At 34.2% G+C, this 19,784-nt stretch overlaps 1 protein-coding gene across 1 annotated transcript; it reads left to right on the top strand.

Annotated features, from left to right (window-relative positions):
* Positions 1 to 5,809: 5,809 nt before the first annotated feature.
* LOC124841213 (uncharacterized) lies at positions 5,810 to 19,172 on the top strand. Its single transcript, XM_047317448.2, is given in 20 exon segments — positions 5,810 to 7,203; positions 8,474 to 8,785; positions 8,915 to 9,151; positions 9,246 to 9,363; positions 9,433 to 9,590; positions 9,744 to 10,377; positions 11,444 to 11,508; positions 11,652 to 11,753; positions 11,845 to 11,987; positions 14,206 to 14,261; positions 14,374 to 15,035; positions 15,136 to 15,326; positions 15,460 to 15,721; positions 15,723 to 15,767; positions 16,113 to 16,400; positions 16,534 to 16,643; positions 17,224 to 17,551; positions 18,108 to 18,515; positions 18,596 to 18,836; positions 18,919 to 19,172. Coding segments are annotated over 20 exon segments (5,751 nt in total). The 5' UTR covers positions 5,810 to 5,838; the 3' UTR covers positions 18,945 to 19,172.
* Positions 19,173 to 19,784: the final 612 nt, after the last annotated feature.

Below are 19,784 nucleotides of genomic sequence, written 5' to 3'. Positions count from 1 at the left end.
TCTATGAGCAATTTCACTATTGGGAAATTGGGAATTGCTTGCGATTGTAAATAGAGCAGATTAGAAATTGTCACAATTGGGAAATTGGGCATAGCTAATTAGTTTGCAATTGAGATGATAATTGTTCTTCATAACTTCATTAAATTTGATAACTGGCCTAAGGGATTGGGGGTTAGAATTTGATGAACACGTTTGCCTATCTAAGGAATTAGGGGTAAACAAGCTCTTAATAAACTCAATTAGATAATTATAATTTGCACATCAGTTGGGAAGGGTTAAGAATTTATATGAAAGCGTACAAAAATTCAATTCTCTAACATTGTTTATTTTAATTAAATTTTGTCATTTGTTTATGTTCACTATTTTACTTGAATTTTGGTTGCTCAAAATTATATGAATTAGTAATCTAGTACTCAACTATTTCAATCTCAGAGGACGATATTTTATTACTACAATAACAATTGGTACACTTGCCAAATTGCTAACAGTTTCCATTCTCAATTCATCCATCTCCTGATTGTTCATTATTTTTTGTTCGCCAATAAAATCTATTTTCAGTTTTCCATTTTTAAAGTATAACTCTTTTCTTTCTCCCATTTAATTTTAAGTAAAAAAATCATTAAAAATTTATGATTTCTCTTATATTAATTAATCTGCTAATTAACACATAAGTGTGAAGCTCACATCTATGCATCGTACTTTTTAAGTTTTATGCGGGATACAATTATGATACTATATTCATCTAATCAGTAGTATCATAAATAACATGAAAGAGTGGTTACAAATATTTATAAGACAGTACCAACAGAAAATAAATGAGATCAAAGTTCGTGGTGTGTTTTGGTTTCAGCATGAGATTAAGATAAGTTATTGGCATTGATTACGGTTTTAGGTGCTAATTTTGCTGCTTCCTTCAAGCTATTTTCTAAAACTTTTATTTCCTTCTTCCATAATCCACTCAAGCCTTCTCTTTTGTCTTATTTTCTAAAAAAAATTTAAATAGCACACTTGTTCTTGTTGGATTAAGATGTATCCGCAATTACATGTATCCACTTACATGTTTCAGGTTGAGCTATTCTTTATTAGGTAACTCCTTTATGTCTCATTTCGTTATAACTTAGGTGTCCTAAATAAAAGAGTCAGTAGGAGCACTCCTCAAGTTGATATATCTTTTACTTTTATAGGTCACAATGTCATCTTTGAACGTGACTGGAGTGTCTGAAGTGGAGGGGATACTTATAAAACATTCTGATGTTCAAGATAAACATATGTTACAAATGGAAACATAGCAATGAAAATGATTCTGCCTATATACCTCGTGAACAATGACTATCTATAGTACCTTTATGGGTTTTGTCTATTGGGTCTAAGGTATATAGGTTTATACCTTCTTAGGGTTTCATAACCTTGTTTAATTACCTCCATATGATCTTAATTTGTATTGGTGTTGTACCTACATAGGTGGTTGTTGTGTTGAGATTATTTATGAGATGTTCTTTGTCCATCTTCCTAACACACCTCGGTCCTTCCTCTAAGGGGTACTTTGTCCATCTTAGGCTCTAGGTACTAAGAATGAACCTAAAGTTACATTCAAATAGAACTCTCATAACATGATTAATGGCATCTTCATGACTAATAACTGACCCATTATAAGAGAGGGACAAAGTGGTGTAGTCGAGCTTCAACATATGTTTTTACCATTTGAAAGTTAATCATTTTCAACTCCAAATTGTTTTACAACGTATTTTCACTGCCAAGTGACTCCATTTTCACATATATTTATGTTTTATACTATATGCAATCCTTTTACTGTTTCATTCACAATCTAACTAGTTAGAACATTATGTTTTTTACCAAATCTTTATGGATACGACACTTGTTATACTACAAACTACTCAGTATACATGATGGAATGTTTGATTGCTTTGCAGCAACTCCAATAACCATCTCATTCACTCAAACACTCAAGCTCTCTCTAGCTCTCTTTTTCTCATTTAAACACTCTAGCTAATTGGCTCTTGATACTACTACTTTGTAGACAATTAACCTCTCTTTATTGTGATTTTTTTTATCCATCTCTTATTGTTGTTTCATTCATGTATTCAACAATACAATTTATAGACTTACATTTTCATGACTATTGTGCTCAAAATAGACAAAAACATCTATAAACAACTAACTTATTAACTTCCTAGACTCCAACGATTAGTACATTAGCTACCTACAACAGTTAACTATCCACAACTGCTAACACACTTAAGTTTATAACAAACCTAACACATTCTTACTCTATATTTGGAGGAAACAACATGTGTGATTACAAAGGTGTTTAAGCGTGTCGTACCAACCAGTAGGAAAAAATAATTCTGACTAAGCAGAATAAGCTCTTCTTAGTCTTTACCACTCCCACAAGGATGGTTTCATCTTTTGTGCTTCATCATTTGTATTACCATTATAGACACGATATCACACCATAATCAACAACACCAACAGTAACACTCTCATCGGTGTGTGCTCTTTATCCATCATGACAAAATTCATTATAGGTCTTCTCCTTCACTATGTGGCAGCTTGTGTACATGTCTGACTCATTCATTGTTATGTATGTGTCACACCACAAACTACCATCACTCAACATGTTGTTTCTTTTCTCTCTCACTCACCATTCTTTTCATTACACGTTTACTCACTTTATTTCTAAAAAATTATTAAGAATCATTATTCATTTAAATAAAATAACTTATTTATTCAAAGACTACACCTTACCTTACTTTTCATTTCATTCTTTTGAAAATGGTCATTTTTATAAATATACATATTTTTTGTTTACAAAAAGTAGGCAAATCTAGTGGTAAAATTGTATAAATGAGAAAATTTTAAAAGATAGACAAGTCATGTTGGGAGAGGATGACATTAAATGAAGAATTTGTACATCCCCTCACACGACTTTTGTGAATCAATTAGTCAGAGCACCATGCTCAACTTAAAAGTTGTCAAGAAAGAACACAGTGTCCATGAAATGTAATTGATTACAATTGTAATTAATTACATTTTATGGAAGTTGTTGGGGGATTATCAACTTTTAATTTTAATTGAAAGTCATGTCTGACTTAACTTACTTCTAATTTTCATAATATTAAATGTAATCAATTATAGTTTGTGTATAATAGATTGTATATGATTGATTATTAAAAGAATTTTTTTCTTAAACATGTAATTGTTTTTTATTATTATTTTACATCTTTTTCTCTTAAAAAGTTATCATTAATAACATAATCATTTAATTAATTAGGATTTTCGTGAATTATGGAATGTGTCCACTCTAATAAGGACACTCTATATTAAATTGTAATTATAACTTTTTAGAGTTGCACATCAAAGGAAAAAATTCCCACAACAATAGATTGCAAGTATACTATAATTGATTACATTATTAAAGAAATTAGAAGTCATTTATCTTTTTACAACTTATAATAACTCGTCAGCTCCAAGGACTCCAATAAAATGTAATCTATTACATTCTATGAAAATGGCGTTTCTCCTTAACAACTTTTAAGTTAAACATGTACTCACCAATTCAATTCACAAAAGTCGTGTGAAAAGTGTATGAATTTTCATTTAATGTCGTCATCTTCCACTTGTAGTTTTTTAAAAAAATTTATGTTCCATTAATTTTGCCACCAAATTTATTTACTTTTATATAAAAAAAACTAAATTAAAACAACGGATAGAAAAAGTAAACATGAGAATGGAATTGAGAAACCTGATTCTAGAGTGTTTTGTGTTTGTGCAGCCTAAGTTTCGAAAAGAGTCTTTAAATTATTCTTGTTATTAAATTAATTTAATAATTTATTAATTAATGAATTTTTCTCGAAGTTTGTGAGTATTCAACAGCGAGGTAATCCCTTGTCTTACGTAAGAGAGCGTCTCTCTTCATTTCACTTCTTGTTTTTGATCTTTCCAGCACCGGCTTCAATTATTTCTTTTGGTTAATAATTTATTTTAATTTCATAATTCAATGATTTTTTAAATTAACAAGGAGAGGCACTTAAACAAGGGAACGGATACTGATATTGTATGAAAACTTGACATATGAATCTAAATATTCTTATGTAACATTACAATGACTTGAATTATAATTTTTTTATAAAAAACAAAAAACTAAAGTATCACGAACGTGAGATATATTATTTTAACAATTTTTTTTAAAAGTAAAAGAATGAAATAAATAAAAATTAGAAATTAAATTAATTTTCTCAAACGAATTAAAGAAAAAAATATTTATCCAATTAAATAAGCATAATGTGTACAATAAACAAATTAAAAGTGTCAGAGAAGGATACAATGCACTGCAGAGAAGGTGGGAAGGTGCAGAGATTATGCATATGCTGATAGCTAGGTGCCTCATGGTGGTGCTTTAGTTCTTATTATTATTGTGTAATGTTATAAAAGATTAAGATACACTTCCAAAACAATGATGTTTTGTTATGATAGGTGGAATGATATCCTGTTTTATTATTTTTTGTGATGTTATTATTTTATTAAAAATATAATAAATTAATAAAAATAAAAAGTTGTTCTAATGTTACAAAAAATTAAAGATACAGGTCCAAAACAATTATGTTTTGTTATGATAAGTAGAAAATGCTATCATTATATATATTATTTTTTAATATGTCTTACTAAAGATATAATGAATTGATAAATTAATAAAGTATATAAAAAAATTGTATGATAGGATAATGAAAAGTTAAGGATAAATCATGTAACTATTATTTTTTTAATAAATACTATTTAAAAAAGTTTAAAGCTAAAACTATATGACTTTTTTTTGTTTGAGTGATTCTTCCTGTACCTCACGGTCTTCCTCCTGCACCTCCAAAACATATTTCAATTCCAATGATACCCTTCACAGAGAAACTGCATTTCGAACTGCGGCAATTTCCTCCTGCACACCGCATTTCGAACTGCGGCAACTTCCTCCTGCACCTCCAAAAGCGAAAAGCACAAACCCACCGCATTTCGATCTGCGGCTGAGACAAACCGCACTTCGAAGTGCGTTAGATTTTTAGGGTTTAGTTTTTTAATTTTTTTATTAGGTTAGTATATATTTATTTTATTAGGTTTTATTTTTATTAGGTTAGTATAATAAATTTAATTTTTTATGTTAGTTGTTAAATAAAATGTTTTGTTTTAATATATTTTGAGTTATTTTATTTGTTTGTTAAATTTTGTTGAATTTGTTATTTTACAACGTATTATTATTTTCTTAATATATTATTTATTATGTATTTAATTTTATTTAAGTTTTTTAATTTTTTATGAAATTGAAATAATTATTAAATTGTTTATTGAATTAAATAATAATTATTATATGTAATGTTAAATATTATTTTGGATTTAAAGTGCAACAATTAATTAAAACGCACTTCGAAGTGCGGTTAGGAAACAATTAATTAAAATAGGAAACGCACTTCGAAGTGCGGTTAAGAAACAATTAAATAGATAGGAAACGCACTTCGAAGTGCGGTTAGGAAAGAAACAATTAATTAAAATAGGAAACGCACTTCGAAGTGCAGTTAGGAAAGAAACAATTAATTATAGGAAACGCACTTCGAAGTGCGGTTAGAAAAAAATTAATTAAAACGCACTTCGAAATGCGGTATTAATTTTTAACTTTTTGTTAATAAAGGGTAAAAAGGTAAAATTGGGGGTGCAGGATGAAGGCAGTGAGGTGTAGGAAAAATCACTCTTTTTGTTTTCTTTGTTAAATTGAATATTTGAGTTAAAATAATAAAAGAACAAAAGACTTGTGCGTATCGTCGTTGGGCACACACCATGGAGCCCGACGTCCGTTCACTCCTTAACTCTGCCTCCTCCTCCGCTTCTTCCTCCGACGCCGACGACGATGCTCCCCACCGCACCATCGATGAAATTCTCAACGACTGTGACACTTCTTCTTCCTCAAGCTCTCCCCCTTCCTCTCCCTCTCACTCTCTCTCTCCACTCACCAATTCCCATCCTCAAAACCCCACTCTTCAACCAAAACCACTCCAACCCGCACTCGATTCAATTTCTCGGCTCAAACCAGCCGAATTCTCCGACCGCACACGCGTTTCGCGTCCGTTCTCTTCTCTACTACAGGGCGTGCGGTCCAATGCGAAGCCGGGCGCCGCCCTCGCGGCTGCTGCTGCGGCGTCTCGATCCGTTCCTACGCCGCACGCGGCGGCGATCATTTCCAGGAGGAAATCTGCGGCTGCGATCAGCACTGAGTTGAGTTCGACCGCTGCCGCTAGCGACGATTATTCCGATGTTTCTTCTAAAGGCGAATTGGGCGAGCTTAGTGAGAAATACGATCCTGTGCCGCAGAGAATCGAGACTCAGTCTAGTGAAAGTGCTTCTGTTAACGGCGAGCATGTTGAGAGTGATGCAGATATTGCCATTGATTTGAAGGCTGGTAGTGCCGCTGACAATCAGGTGCATATTGATACTGATAATGACAGTAGGGATGGCGATGATGATGGAAATGGCAATTATAATGATTCTTCTATAGTGAGTGAGGAGAATAGGAATTTAGATGAGGTTGACGGTTACCATGGGAAGGATATGAATTCTTCAACGTTTGATGAAGATAATAATGATCGTGACTTGGATGGGAATGATGGTTCTGAAAAGAGAATCACAGCTATGGATTCAGCTGTGGAAACAGAAGAAACGGTGGATAATGGTGAAAGCTCTGTGGATCATGTTAAAAATGAGCTGAGTGGTGGCGGTAGTGACGATGGTAGTTCATTGGGTGATGTTTCAGAGCTAGTGGAAGAGAGGCTTGAGGAATTGGAAAGCAGAAGGGCTTCTAAGAGAGCAGAGAAGAAACGAGAATTTTCAATGAAACCACTTGAATTGGCTGAAAAATTGGAGAAAAAGCGAGCTTCAACTGGTTTGCATTTGGAAGAGGGTGCTGCTGCCCAGCCAATGAGACTCGAGGGCGTTCGAAGAGGGTCCACGACGTTGGGATACTTTGATGTTGATGCTGATAATGCAGTCACCAGGGCGATTTCGTCCCAAACATTCAGGCGTGAGCAAGGTTCTGCCCGAGCCGTGGCAGTTCATGCTAATTATATTGCAGTAGGAATGTCAAAAGGGCTCATTGTTGTCTTTCCCAGTAAATATTCCATTCATCATGCTGATAGTTCTGATGGAAAGGTTGCTTCCGATTCAATCAAACTCTTTTGATCTAGCTCAAGTTCAATGCTTAATGAATTATGGAAATTTAATTTACATCCTTGCCCACAAACCTATACCTAGTCTGATATATTAAACAATAAAAATAATGCAATTCTTAAAATTTGGGTTTAGTGCTTAATTTAAGTTCACAGAATCAGTGAGACTAATTACACCTTCACACCTTTTACCAGTGTTGTTAAATAGCCACTATAAAATTCATGGATTTGCAGTCTTGATTCTGTCCGCTTCTGTGGTCGTTGTTGGTGTCAGTTGCGTCATGCAACCTACATTCTGTTGTCATTTTTAGCGAGTCTTAAGCCAATTGAACTTTTGCGTTAATATTGTGCCAATTTTTGTGCTACTTGCATATAACTTATATTTAACAAACATATATGTCATATTTCAACGGCTATGTGCCTTTTGCTATTTACCTGCAACCCTATCTATTATATGGTGTAGTGAATTATTGCTTTCCGCCATTTTCTGCCATCTATGATTGATAACACTGCCTGGTACAATGAAAGAGGCAGCAATAGGCAAACCAAAGAGGATGCAATTGAGGTGGCTTTCCAACACAACCCCTCGTGCCGATGGCTACGGGCTGGGAGTGTGGACAATGCAAGTTACCCAACGATGGATTTATGATAGATCTTGATTGATCTTCAAATTTAGACTTAGGCTTAATTCAGCTCCAAACAAACTTACAAGGTGAGGAGCCTTATAAGCATTAGTTAGGTCATGTCGCTAAGGCAATGTAGGACAAAACATATCCCCTCATTCCTAGTAATATGATTATAAGGTGCTGGAGGCTACAATGAAGGCAGACCAATGAGGCTGCAGTTAAGGCCTGTCAGGAGTACCAACTAATATGACTTTTAAATAGTAATATTATGTTTAATGCTATCTTTTAACTTGATAAGTTTTTCTTTTAGATTTCACAGTAAAAGCATATTTTATCAGATTGGCTTGAAATATCTGAGGAATGAGAAAAAAAATATGAAAATGCAAACAACTTTTTTGTTTTTGATTTTTATAAAAATAAGGGATTAAACTACCTCACAAGAAAAAACCTGCCTCCCCAACACACATGCACACATTATTAATGGATTAGTATTAAGACACTCTTTAAATGCTTACTAGACAACGCACAAAACAGTAATGCCGACACTTATAATTTCAAGCATTTATGTGACTGAGTTTTGTTATCAGCTCTAACATCATTTATCAATATATGCTGTTTTCTTGTTAGATGTTGATGCTTGCTATGCAAGGTGATCGGTTGCGTGCTCCAGTGACATCTATGTCTTTCAATCAACAAGGAGACCTTCTTTTAGCTGGTTATGGTGATGGTCATCTTATCCTGTGGGATGTACAGAAAGGGGTTGTAGCAAAAGTTATTAGTGGTGAGCATACAGCACCAGTAGTACATACCTTATTTCTAGGTCAAGATCCTCAGAATACTCGTCAATTTAAAGCAGTTACTGGTGATTGTAAGGGTCTGGTTCTCTTGCACATTATCTCGGTTGTTCCTTTGTTTAGTAGATTCTCCATCAAAACTCAGGTATATAACATTTTTCATTAATGTGCAATGGGCTGAGTCTAGCGTTATGGTATAAAGGGGACCTATGGGTTCATTTAATATCCAAGCATCTCACATTTGTCCTTTGTTGAACTTGGGTTAATCTTGTAGTGTCTTCTTGATGGACAAAGTACAGGCTTGGTGCTTTCAGCTTCACCACTCCTTTTCGATGACTTCAGCGGAAGTGCTTCGCCTTTTTCTCAGGGAAACACCTCAACCCCAGCCAGCAGTATAAGCAGCATGATGGGTGTTGTTGGCGGAGATGCAGGTTGGAAACTCTTCAACGAATCCTCTTCTTTGTTGGAAGAAGGTGTGGTTGTATTTGTAACTCATCAAACTGCATTGGTGGTATGGAAATCTGATGTTTGTGCTGGTTGCTGGTTCCAATGTGCCTTTGTGCCATAATTTTTCATTCAGCTTTGTTGAGACTTCTTTGTTATAGGTACGGCTGAGCCCTACATTGCAAGTCTATGCTCAACTCTCTAGGCCAGATGGGGTTCGGGAGGGGTCTATGCCGTATACTGCATGGAAATACATGACACAAACACATAGTTCTACTGGTACCGATTCATTTTATCACAAATTATAATTGATGTTGACTTATTTCTAAATATTTCTTGCTCTTGTAGAAAATATGTCTGCAGAAGCTAGTGAAAGAGTTTCATTGCTTGCAATTGCTTGGGAACGTAAGGTTCTGGTTGCAAAGTTAGTGAAATCAGAACTAAAAGTATATGGAAATTGGTCTCTCGAAGGTGCGGCTATAGGTCTAGCGTGGTTGGATGATCAGGTATTATATAATCTTTTGTCCCTGGATTAGCTAGATGTATGGCCACTTTTTTTTTTTGTGTGGGTGTGTACGACTTTTATCCTTTTACACTTCCTGTTGTATTTCGTTGCTTGTTTGCTATAAGGGTAGTTAAAAAGATATTTTCTTGCTCAGATGCTGGAAGTTCAAACTTCAAGTGGACAACTGTATTTATTTTCCAAGGATGGAACTGTGATTCACCAAACAAGTATTGCCATAGATGGTATTGGAGGAGATGATCTAGTCTCTTATCATACTCACTTCATCAATGTATTCGGAAATCCTGAGAAAGCTTATCATAACTCTGTTGCTGTAAGAGGAGCTTCTGTTTATGTACTTGGTCCAACACATCTTCTCATTTCTCGTCTTCTACCTTGGAAAGAGCGTATTTCTGTTTTGCGGAAAGCAGGTGACTGGATGGGTGCCTTGAACATGGCAATGACTCTTTATGATGGCCATGCTCATGGTGTTATTGATCTTCCTAGAACCTTGGATGCCGTACATGAGGCCATAATGCCCTTCTTGGTGGAGTTGCTTACATCATATGTTGATGAAGTGTTCTCCTACATTTCAGTGGCATTCTGCAACCAAATAGGTAAAGTGGACCCATCCAATAATTCAAATAGTAGAAGCAATTCAGTACATTGTGAGATAAAGGAGCAATACAACCGTGTTGGTGGGGTTGCTGTTGAATTTTGTTGTCATATCAAACGGATGGACATTCTTTTTGATGAAATTTTCTCCAAGTTCGTGGGTGTTCAACAACGAGGTAACATGTTGTCTTAGCATTTTGTAGTAGTTTATTATTAAGAGAGCGTCTCTTTTCATTTCACTTCTTGTTTTGATCCTTTTCAGCACCATCTTCAATTATTTCTTTTGGTTAACAATTTATTTTAATTTCATAACTCAATGATTTTTTAAATTGACAAGGGATTCCTCTTAAGGAAGGGGTGCAGCAGAGAGAAAAGACAAAAAACTAATTCATTGTAAATTTGTAATTTAATGTTGATAGAAGTTCATTCTTTACAAACCAAAACAAAAGAGTAACCATGAAACATCTTCTAATATTTGGATGTTCTAAATTTCCTCTCTCCATGATTGAAATAAATGCTCTGTATTTTAAAACAAGTAAGCACAGAAAGTATTTATTTTTTTGTATAATATTCTTCCTCTGGCAACTAGTGTATCTTTGTGAGTTAATTAATGATATCTCAGTAAAATATTCGATACCACTTGACATAAAATATTTTGTTGAAAACCATATCCTCAAAGTACAACCATTATAAAAGTATTATATTTATCAATACCTCTAGCACTTAGTCCATCCTTGCTCTATCTGGTTAACGTTCTTATTTGGGGCTTCTATTTATCTTTTTCTTACTTGGCCAAACCATATTAGATGCAATTCTACATATATTCTCAATGGTTCAACCTGTGTTACTCTTACTTTCTCTTTGATACATTTAATCGTTATCATAGCTAATACATTCTCTTCTTTGCAACATTGATCTTATGCTCTTATTGGCCCTTCACTTCCCAAATGCCAAACATTCAGCAGTAAACAGAGACCTTAAAAGAATCATGAAAAGAAAATTAACTAAATATTCATTTAAAATTATTACATTGTCATCAACAGTTTAATTCTCTTACTTTTCTTTGATTAATGGTTGCATGGTTGAATGGATATTGTGCTAATTCTATTTTTCACAATTGATTTATTGAGATTACTTGATCCAGGAAAAATGAATAGTTTGTGTAAACGCTCTTACATCATTAATTTAGTCTTTTTCAACTTCAAATGGATAACAGTACAAATACTTCATAATTCTTTCCAGAAACATTTTTGGAGCTTCTGGAGCCATATATTTTGAAAGACATGCTTGGATCTCTACCTCCTGAGGTATTGGATTATGTTAAGCTTTGTTTAACATAGTGTGATAATACATTATCAATATTATCTTTTTGACTTTCAAATTTATATTCTTGATTGTTACTTCTAATAATATCTTTTTCATTTTTATGTTTTTTCCCACTTTTGTCTAGATCATGCAAGAATTGGTTGAGTATTATAGTACCAAAGGGTGGTTACAGCGGGTTGAGCAATGTGTACTTCATATGGATATATCATCCTTGGATTTTAATCAGGTTCTTGTTTGATCTTCTGATACATTTTTTCTTGCCTTTAATTTTTATTGTTGGCACAACTGTCAAATGGTTAATTTGATACTTTATTTAGGTCGTCAGGTTATGCCGGGAGCATGGACTTTATAGTGCCCTGGTTTATGTCTTCAATAAAGGATTAGACGATTTTAGGGCTCCTCTGGAGGAGCTGTTTGTTGTCTTACAAAATAGCCAAAAGGAAAGTGCTACTGCACTTGGGTATGTTTTCTTTCTCCTTATTATTCCACTATCCTATTTTTCTTTCTCCATATCCATGTATTATTTGTGAATTCCAACTCATGGCGAAAGCTAATATGGATTTGTAAAATTTGTGGATTTTGTTTGTCTTCTCAAGTTTAAAAATATGCCAAGTCTCTGAAGAATGCCTATATGAGCAGTGTAGTTATAGTAAGAGAACAAACGGAGATGGTGGCAGTGCTAGTAACCTAATAAATAATGGGAATCTCTCTAAAGCGTTCCTAGTTCTAACATACTTCCATTATTTTAACTTCCCGTGGAAAAGGTAAAGAGAAAAGAAAAGTAAAAAATACCATTATTCACCAGTACCTAATAATTACACAGACTAGCTATGTACAACCTGTATGTCCATTGACCTTATTTAGCTCCAGTTCTGATCTTGCATGAAGCCTTTATAGACAATTTTTAGACGTTAATTTTAATAAAAAATTGAATTGACTACAAATTGTCCGTGGCAGTCTGTATAATGTGTACAAGAAAACAGGTGGCAGTTTATACACTACGAAGAATTTAGAGAAACTGAGAATTGAAAGAGAAGAAAGTTTTTAAGTTAATGATTTTAGGAATCTCTCAACAGATGGCTGAGCTATTCTTAGTAAAGAGATTACAAGCAGCTTTTGTAACTGTCTGTAATTGAAATGACACAATAGATAACTAACTACAGCTGGAATAATCTATGGCTTACCGTAGAAGCTGAAACACTTGAGCTAATGTACAGTATGAGGTTGAGTTCTGTCAGCAGCTTAGAGTTTTTTTTCAAGCTGGTTTTGTGGGGTTGAGTTAGACTTAAAGTCCATTTCTAACATGGTATCAGTTGATCGTGGTTGTGTGACAGAGTGTGCGTAAGAGGATCGTGGATTGGGAAGCGTAGTTTTTGTGTTTTGTTATTTCTTTGGGTTGGTATTTCGTCTTTTATGTCGTCTTGCAAATCATTAGCAATTTGGTGTCACTCGAGTGTAGAAGTAGATATTTTCACTAAGTCGTTATGGATTATATTAGTAACAAGCTTTTGTACATACGATTTGTATGCATAGCTTGAGGGGGAGTGTTAGATATATTATATCTTTTATCTTTTATCTTTTAGATAGTTTGTTATTATTTCTTATTTGTATTTTGGGCTTAGCCCATATTTCTTCTATTATAAATAGAGAACCCTATGTGTGTATTTAACACAAGAGAGATTAATCCCATATATAATTTTCACTATATTCAACAATTTTCATTTTGGAATAACACTATTAATCTCATTACATTTTAAAAATAATTCATAAAGAGAACAATTTCCCTCTTTTGTGTATAAAGGGACAAGGTTTTTATGTTTATATATTATATATACTTATGTTTTTCGTATAGATATATTGGATATACATGCTTTAAAAGTGTGGACACTTGAACATGTATTGGATGCTATCATCAACGTATAAAGACAACAGGCATCCTTAATGAGAATTAGAAGAGAAGGTTCACAATTGCTTCTAACAAAGCCAAATCGTAGTAAGTGTTGGTCAACTTATCATGGCAGGCCCTAGGGGCCTGTTAAGACCACGCCTTTTGCAGCTTGCAAACAAGGGTTTTATCTACATGTTCAAAACCTAGGGAGTGAGCCATGTAGACATCTTCGGAGAAACCATTAAGAAATGTATTGTTATCATCAACTTCCTTTATGTGCTATTTGTGAGTGATGGCAAGGGGGAGGACAACCATAATTTTTATAAAGCTGTGTTACAAGTCGGGCCCTATACTTGTTGATTCCATTTTAGTTTTCATTGATTTGTAACACACAATTGCAACCAACAACTGTTATGTCAGGTGTTGAAGGAATCAATGCGAATCATATTCAAGCTGCATGGCTTGCTTCTGAAGAGGAGAGGAAAAGGCTTGTTTAAAGATATGACCAATTTATATTATATAAAGAGTGCAAACCCAACCTTGAAAGTTGGTTTTGGAAGGTTGAATAAAATTTAAAACTAACTTTCTAAGAAGTGACAGCTAGGATAACTAACTTTAGCTGGCATAACGAACTATGGATGACAAAGACTAACCTACTGCTTACAATAGAAGCTGAAACACTGAAGCTAATATACAATTCACCTACGCCAGAGAAAATTCAGTTTTTTCTGAACACATTAAAAGTGACTAAATATGTATTTTTTTTCCCTTCTGTCTCTCCTTTTAACAGGTATAGAATGCTGGTTTATCTCAAGTACTGCTTTACAGGTCTTCCCTTTCCACCAGGTAATATTCTTCCTTGTACTTTATAATCTTTTTATTTTTTCCTTTTTTTCTAGTTTGAAAATATTCCAATAATACTACAAGATAATGATTCAATTGTTGCATATGATTGTAGGCCGTGGAACTATTCCTCCCACACGCTTACCTTCTCTTAGAAGAGAACTTGTGCAGTTTTTGTTAAAGGACTCCTGTACTTCGAAATCTCACACCATTTCAGATTCTGAGTCCAGAGGACCCCACCCGAATCTTTATCTTCTTTTAAAGTTAGACACTGAAGCTACCTTAGATGTCCTCAGATGTGCTTTTATTGAAGATGAAATTCCAAATGCCTGCTCATCTTCACCAGATTCAGCCAATAAACCTATAGAGGAAGCAAAAAAAGAAGATAAAGCTACTGAAACTCAAAATGCTTTGGTTCAGAACACAGTTGATGCACTCATTCAAATAATTGATACGAATATTGTTCAGACAGATACAACCTTTAGTAGTGGTGAAGATGGGTTGATAAAAGAGTGGTCTTCGAAGGACATAGGTTATCTATTTGAGTTCATTGCATATTATGTTGCTACCCAAAGAGCTAAAATTTCAAAGGGTGTACTGTGTCAAATATTGGAATATTTGACATCTGATAGTCACTCCTCTACCGATATTTCTGTTTATTGCTCAACTCCAAAAAACAGAGAGAAGCAAGTGCTAGCACTGTTGGAAGTACTTCCTAAGTCAGACTGGGATCCTTCATTTGTGCTAGATCTATGTGAAAGAGCCAAATATCATCAGGTATGCATCTTGTTCATTTTGGCAATACTGTCTTCAGAAGCACAGTGATACCAAGTATGGACTTTTTATCTGATTGAGTAATTTTACCCACTTTTTTTAGGTTTGTGGATTGATCCATAGTTTCAGACATGAATATGTGGCTGCACTGGATAGTTATATGAATGATGTAGACGAGCCTATTCATACCTTTTCCTTTATTAATAAAACATTATCACAGTTGACTGACAATGAGCATGTAGCATTTCGGTCAGCAGTCATATTGCGAATTCCTGAATTGGTTGAACTAAGCAGGTAACCCTCCTTATTAGATTTACCCTATAATTAGTTGGATTCTTTTGAAAGGTTATGGGCAATTATGATTTCTGTATTCAAGTTATGTAACCAATCATCTTAATTTACAATTACTCTATCTGATTTCTTGTAGGGAGGGTGCATTCCATGTGGTTATCAGTCATTTTAGCGAAGAAAGTTTCCATATCATAACTGAACTTCACTCTCATCCAAGAAGTCTTTTTCTTTATTTAAAGACGCTCATTGAGTTTCACTTATTTGGCACCCTAGATTTGTCTAATTTGAGCAAGGATGACACTATGAATCCTCTTAATGGAAGGCAGGTTAAGGATCACTCTGAAGGAGTTAGAGATTACTTAGAGAATATATCCAATTTCCCCAAGTTCATGCGGGAAAAAACCTATTCACGTGCCTGATGATCTTATTGAGCTTTACCTTAAGGTGAGCTTTTATACCAATGCCTTTGCATGTCTGGACTAACTTGATTTTTTAATTTTGTTCTTTTTGCCATCTAGAACTAACTGTTTAGGCAGAGTGTTTTTTATGTGTTCTTTGTTCTTTTTGGGATGCACCAAATTGTGTGGTTAGTGGTCACTTCTTTCTATCTCTTAAAACTTCATGTCTCATGGGGTTGGACATACTGTCATCTTTTCTTTTCTTTTGATTTATTTACATAGCATTTATCATTTTACATTGGTTTTAAATTGTTTTCTGTATTGAGGGAATTCATTGTTGGAATTGCAGCAAGAACTAAGTTTTAATTCTTCTCATTATCTAATTTTGCAGTTATTATGCCAGTACGAAGGTAGTTCAGTTCTCAAGTTTCTGGAAATGTTTGATAGCTATCGAGTTGAACATTGTTTACGTCTCTGTCAAGAATATGGCATTATAGATGCAACTGCGTTCTTATTAGAAAGGGTTGGTGATGTTGGTAAAGCTCTTTCAATTACACTTTCTGATCTTAATGATAAATTCGTTAAGCTTGATGCTGCTGTGGAAGCTGTAGTTTTAAACCGTAGCAGAGTTGGTTCTTCACATGTGGAAGTATTCGACACTGTTTTAAGAACAAAGGAGGTTTGTTTATCTATTCCTGATATTATAGCATTTTAATAAATCTCCAAAGATGGAAGTATGCTTTGGTTTGTGTGCTTGTATGTTTTTTATCTATTTGGTGACCTAATACTTTTAGTGGTTACTAATCTAATAGGGAAGTGACATCCAAGATCTATTGCGTGCCTGTATTGGTCTGTGTCAGAGGAACACCCCTCGTCTGAATCCTGAGGAGTCAGAAGCGCATTGGTTTAAATTACTTGATTCGTGAGTTTAATATCAATTTAATTTCCTTCCTTTCACTTGTTCTTACTTGAGGTTCCCCCCACCCACACAAAAAAAAAAATCATGATATTACTTTTGTATAAATATGGTTGAGCAAACAAAGAACATTTTTTTTAAATCAACCTCCTTTATTGCATTTTAGACCATAGCCCTTGTTAGATATTCCACATTTTTTGGAGTTAGGTTTAAAATTTAGTTTATAAATAGAGAGCAACCGCAATTTATAAGTTAATTTTGTAAAATTGAATTAGGTTTTCAATTAAAGTCTGAAATGTCGACGTCTAGTTTTTCAATTTTCTTGCTTGAGAGTTTTCGGTGGAGGGATATGTGTTGGAGATGACTAAAATATAGTATATAAGTAGAGAGAAACTCTTACTTTACAAGTTTGTTTTGTAGGGTTGAGTTAAAATCAAACTCAATCTCTAAGATGATTGTATACCCAAACGAGCATACCTCATGGTTTAACCCATGTAAAGAAGAGTACAACAGTGATTTTCTATTTTATTCCTGACATTTGGAAAACTTCTATATTAATTACCATTTTCCTTTGATTGAAATTCAGGTTTTGTGACCCATTGATCGATTCAAATGTTAAAGGAGCATATGAAAGTAAAAATCATTTTGGAATGTTAGCTGGATCAGCAGATTCACAACAGGACAAGGACGCCTATAAAAGCAGCTGGAAAATTTCAAAGTCCCGGAATGGTCATATCTTGAGAAAATTGCTATCACAGTTCATTAAAGAGATTGTAGAGGGAATGATTGGTTTTGTTCACCTTCCAACAATCATGTCTAAGCTTCTGTCTGATAATGGTAGTCAAGAATTTGGTGATTTTAAACTTACAATATTGGGAATGCTGGGAACATATGGCTTTGAAAGAAGAATTCTGGTAAGGTTACTTCTTTTTCTGTTTATATTTTTAGTTTCACTAGTCAAGATTTATGAAGTGTAGTATTCTTCATAGTTTCCAATGAAATTTGATCTATTGAAGTTTTAAATAGTCTTGTCAAAAAGTGCTGTAAGAAACATGACAAAATTCATTCAAGCTAAGTTCTTACTCTATAATCTTTTTGTATTTGTTATCAATTCTTTTGGAGATAAAATATGGTCCTAAACTTGCTCCAGTACATCAGTTTTATCATGCAAGGGTCTGAAGCATGCCACCAAGTGACAAATAGTTGCTTGGTGCATTTTGTTTATCTCATTCGCTATGCTAAATTGTTTACTTTGATGTATTGTGTGTTAACTAGTGACATTTCTGAGAACAAAATGAACTTTTTTAAGTAGACATTTAAATATAACTTCGGTATAGAATATAAAATTGTTTGACAAATTACCGTTTCTTCTTTCTAGACAGCGAAAGATAATTTAAATTTTCTCTTCATCCATAAGGGCTTTTGTGTATTGTTCTGTCTCTGTTCTCATGTTGCTACTTCTGCACTTAGGATGCTGCCAAATCGTTGATAGAAGATGACTCGTTCTATACAATGAGTTTACTCAAGAAAGGGGCCTCTCATGGATATGCCCCCAGGAGTCTCGTGTGCTGTATTTGTAATTGCCTTCTTACAAAGAACTCTGGTAGCTCTGGAATTCGGATTTTCAACTGTGGCCATGCAATTCATGTCCAATGTGAAGTTTCGGAAATTGAGGCATCAAGCAGAGGATCTTCGTCGGGATGCCCTCTATGCATGCCTGGCAAGAAATCCCAGCAGTCCCGAAACAAATCAATCATTGCAACTAATGGCTTGGTCAACAAATTCTCATCAAGGCGCCAGTACCCCCATGGAAGTACCATCCATTCTCATGACAGTGATTTGACAGAGAATATGTATGGGCAGCAACAGATATCACGGGTAAATGTAATCAAATATTTGTATAATCACATCAATATTGTACAACTTCCAACACATTTATATTGAATTTTTTTCTGCAGTTTGAGATCTTGAGCAACCTGCAGAAAAATCAGAGATTTATGCAAATAGAAAACTTGGCTCAGTTGAAGCTTGCCCCGCCTGCTGTGTACCATGAAAAGGTAAATAAAGTTGCAAACTTTCTGACAGGCGAAAGTAGCAATAATTCTTCTGCTATTGAGAAACAAAGTAGAAACAAGCAAAACCGGGAGCTAAGAGTTAAGGGTTCATCAATCCGGTTTCCTTTAAAATCAAGTATATTTGGTGAGTAATGTTATTTAAGAAAGAAAATTATGGTTTCTCTTTGGTAATGCCTAATTCTGACACTAGGGAAACTTGTCTGCAGGCAAGGAGAAGACAAATAAGCGGTGACTAACTTTTTTGAAAACAGGGAACATTGTAGACAAAGAGAGATCAAGCACTAACAACTGTACAGACTAACAATAGATATCTTCATCTAGCTCAACCCATTGTTATTCTTTTATATTTTATTCTCCCCGTACATTTTACTAGCTGTTCTATCTGTTTGTTATCATACACAAATTTCTGTATGTACGTGTAAAATAGAAAAGCCATTTTAGTGAGTTTGAGATATTCTAATCCTACCATGAGCAAACATCCTCCTCTTTTCTCTTCCCTTTTCATTTTTTTTTCCGCTGGGTTGCTTTGTCTTCTTGCTCTCTCTTCTCAAACAAGCATCGTTCATTTTCTTTGCCGCACCATGTAGTTTTCATATTGTTGGGATGAGAGTGGCATCGGCGATGATTGTTATTTTAACCTTAGTTTCACTTGACTAAACTAAATGTCCTAAAATGCTCAATTGCGTAATATTTTCTTGGAAGTACCGAGATGTATATACTTTTCTTCACAGAAATTGTAGTATATAATGGGGCAAAATTATGAGCAACTCGTAATTAGGAATTGTAACTAGTTCAAGTATTGTTATACTTAGGGAAACAGCTGATCAGTCGAAGTGGGGTAAAATGAAAGAAAACGTACAGAATATAAAAATAAAGACGTCATATTTTGACGAATTTGTATTTTGCTTTTATAAATTCATAGTTATTGGAGTTTTATTTGCAAAAAATGGCATAAATGCTCCAGTTGCGTAATTCTTTCTTGCAGGATATATGATGGGGTCAATTAATGGCCGAATTTATGATTGAAAGTGGGGCTTGCTTAAATAATTTGTGCACATAAAATTCACTTTTG

The sequence above is a fragment of the Vigna umbellata genome, chromosome 7 (genome assembly GCF_029865625.1).
Source record: "Vigna umbellata cultivar VRB3 chromosome 7, Vumbellata_1.0, whole genome shotgun sequence".
Classification (NCBI taxonomy): domain Eukaryota; kingdom Viridiplantae; phylum Streptophyta; class Magnoliopsida; order Fabales; family Fabaceae; genus Vigna; species Vigna umbellata.
This window is presented reverse-complemented; position numbering and strand designations above follow the sequence as displayed.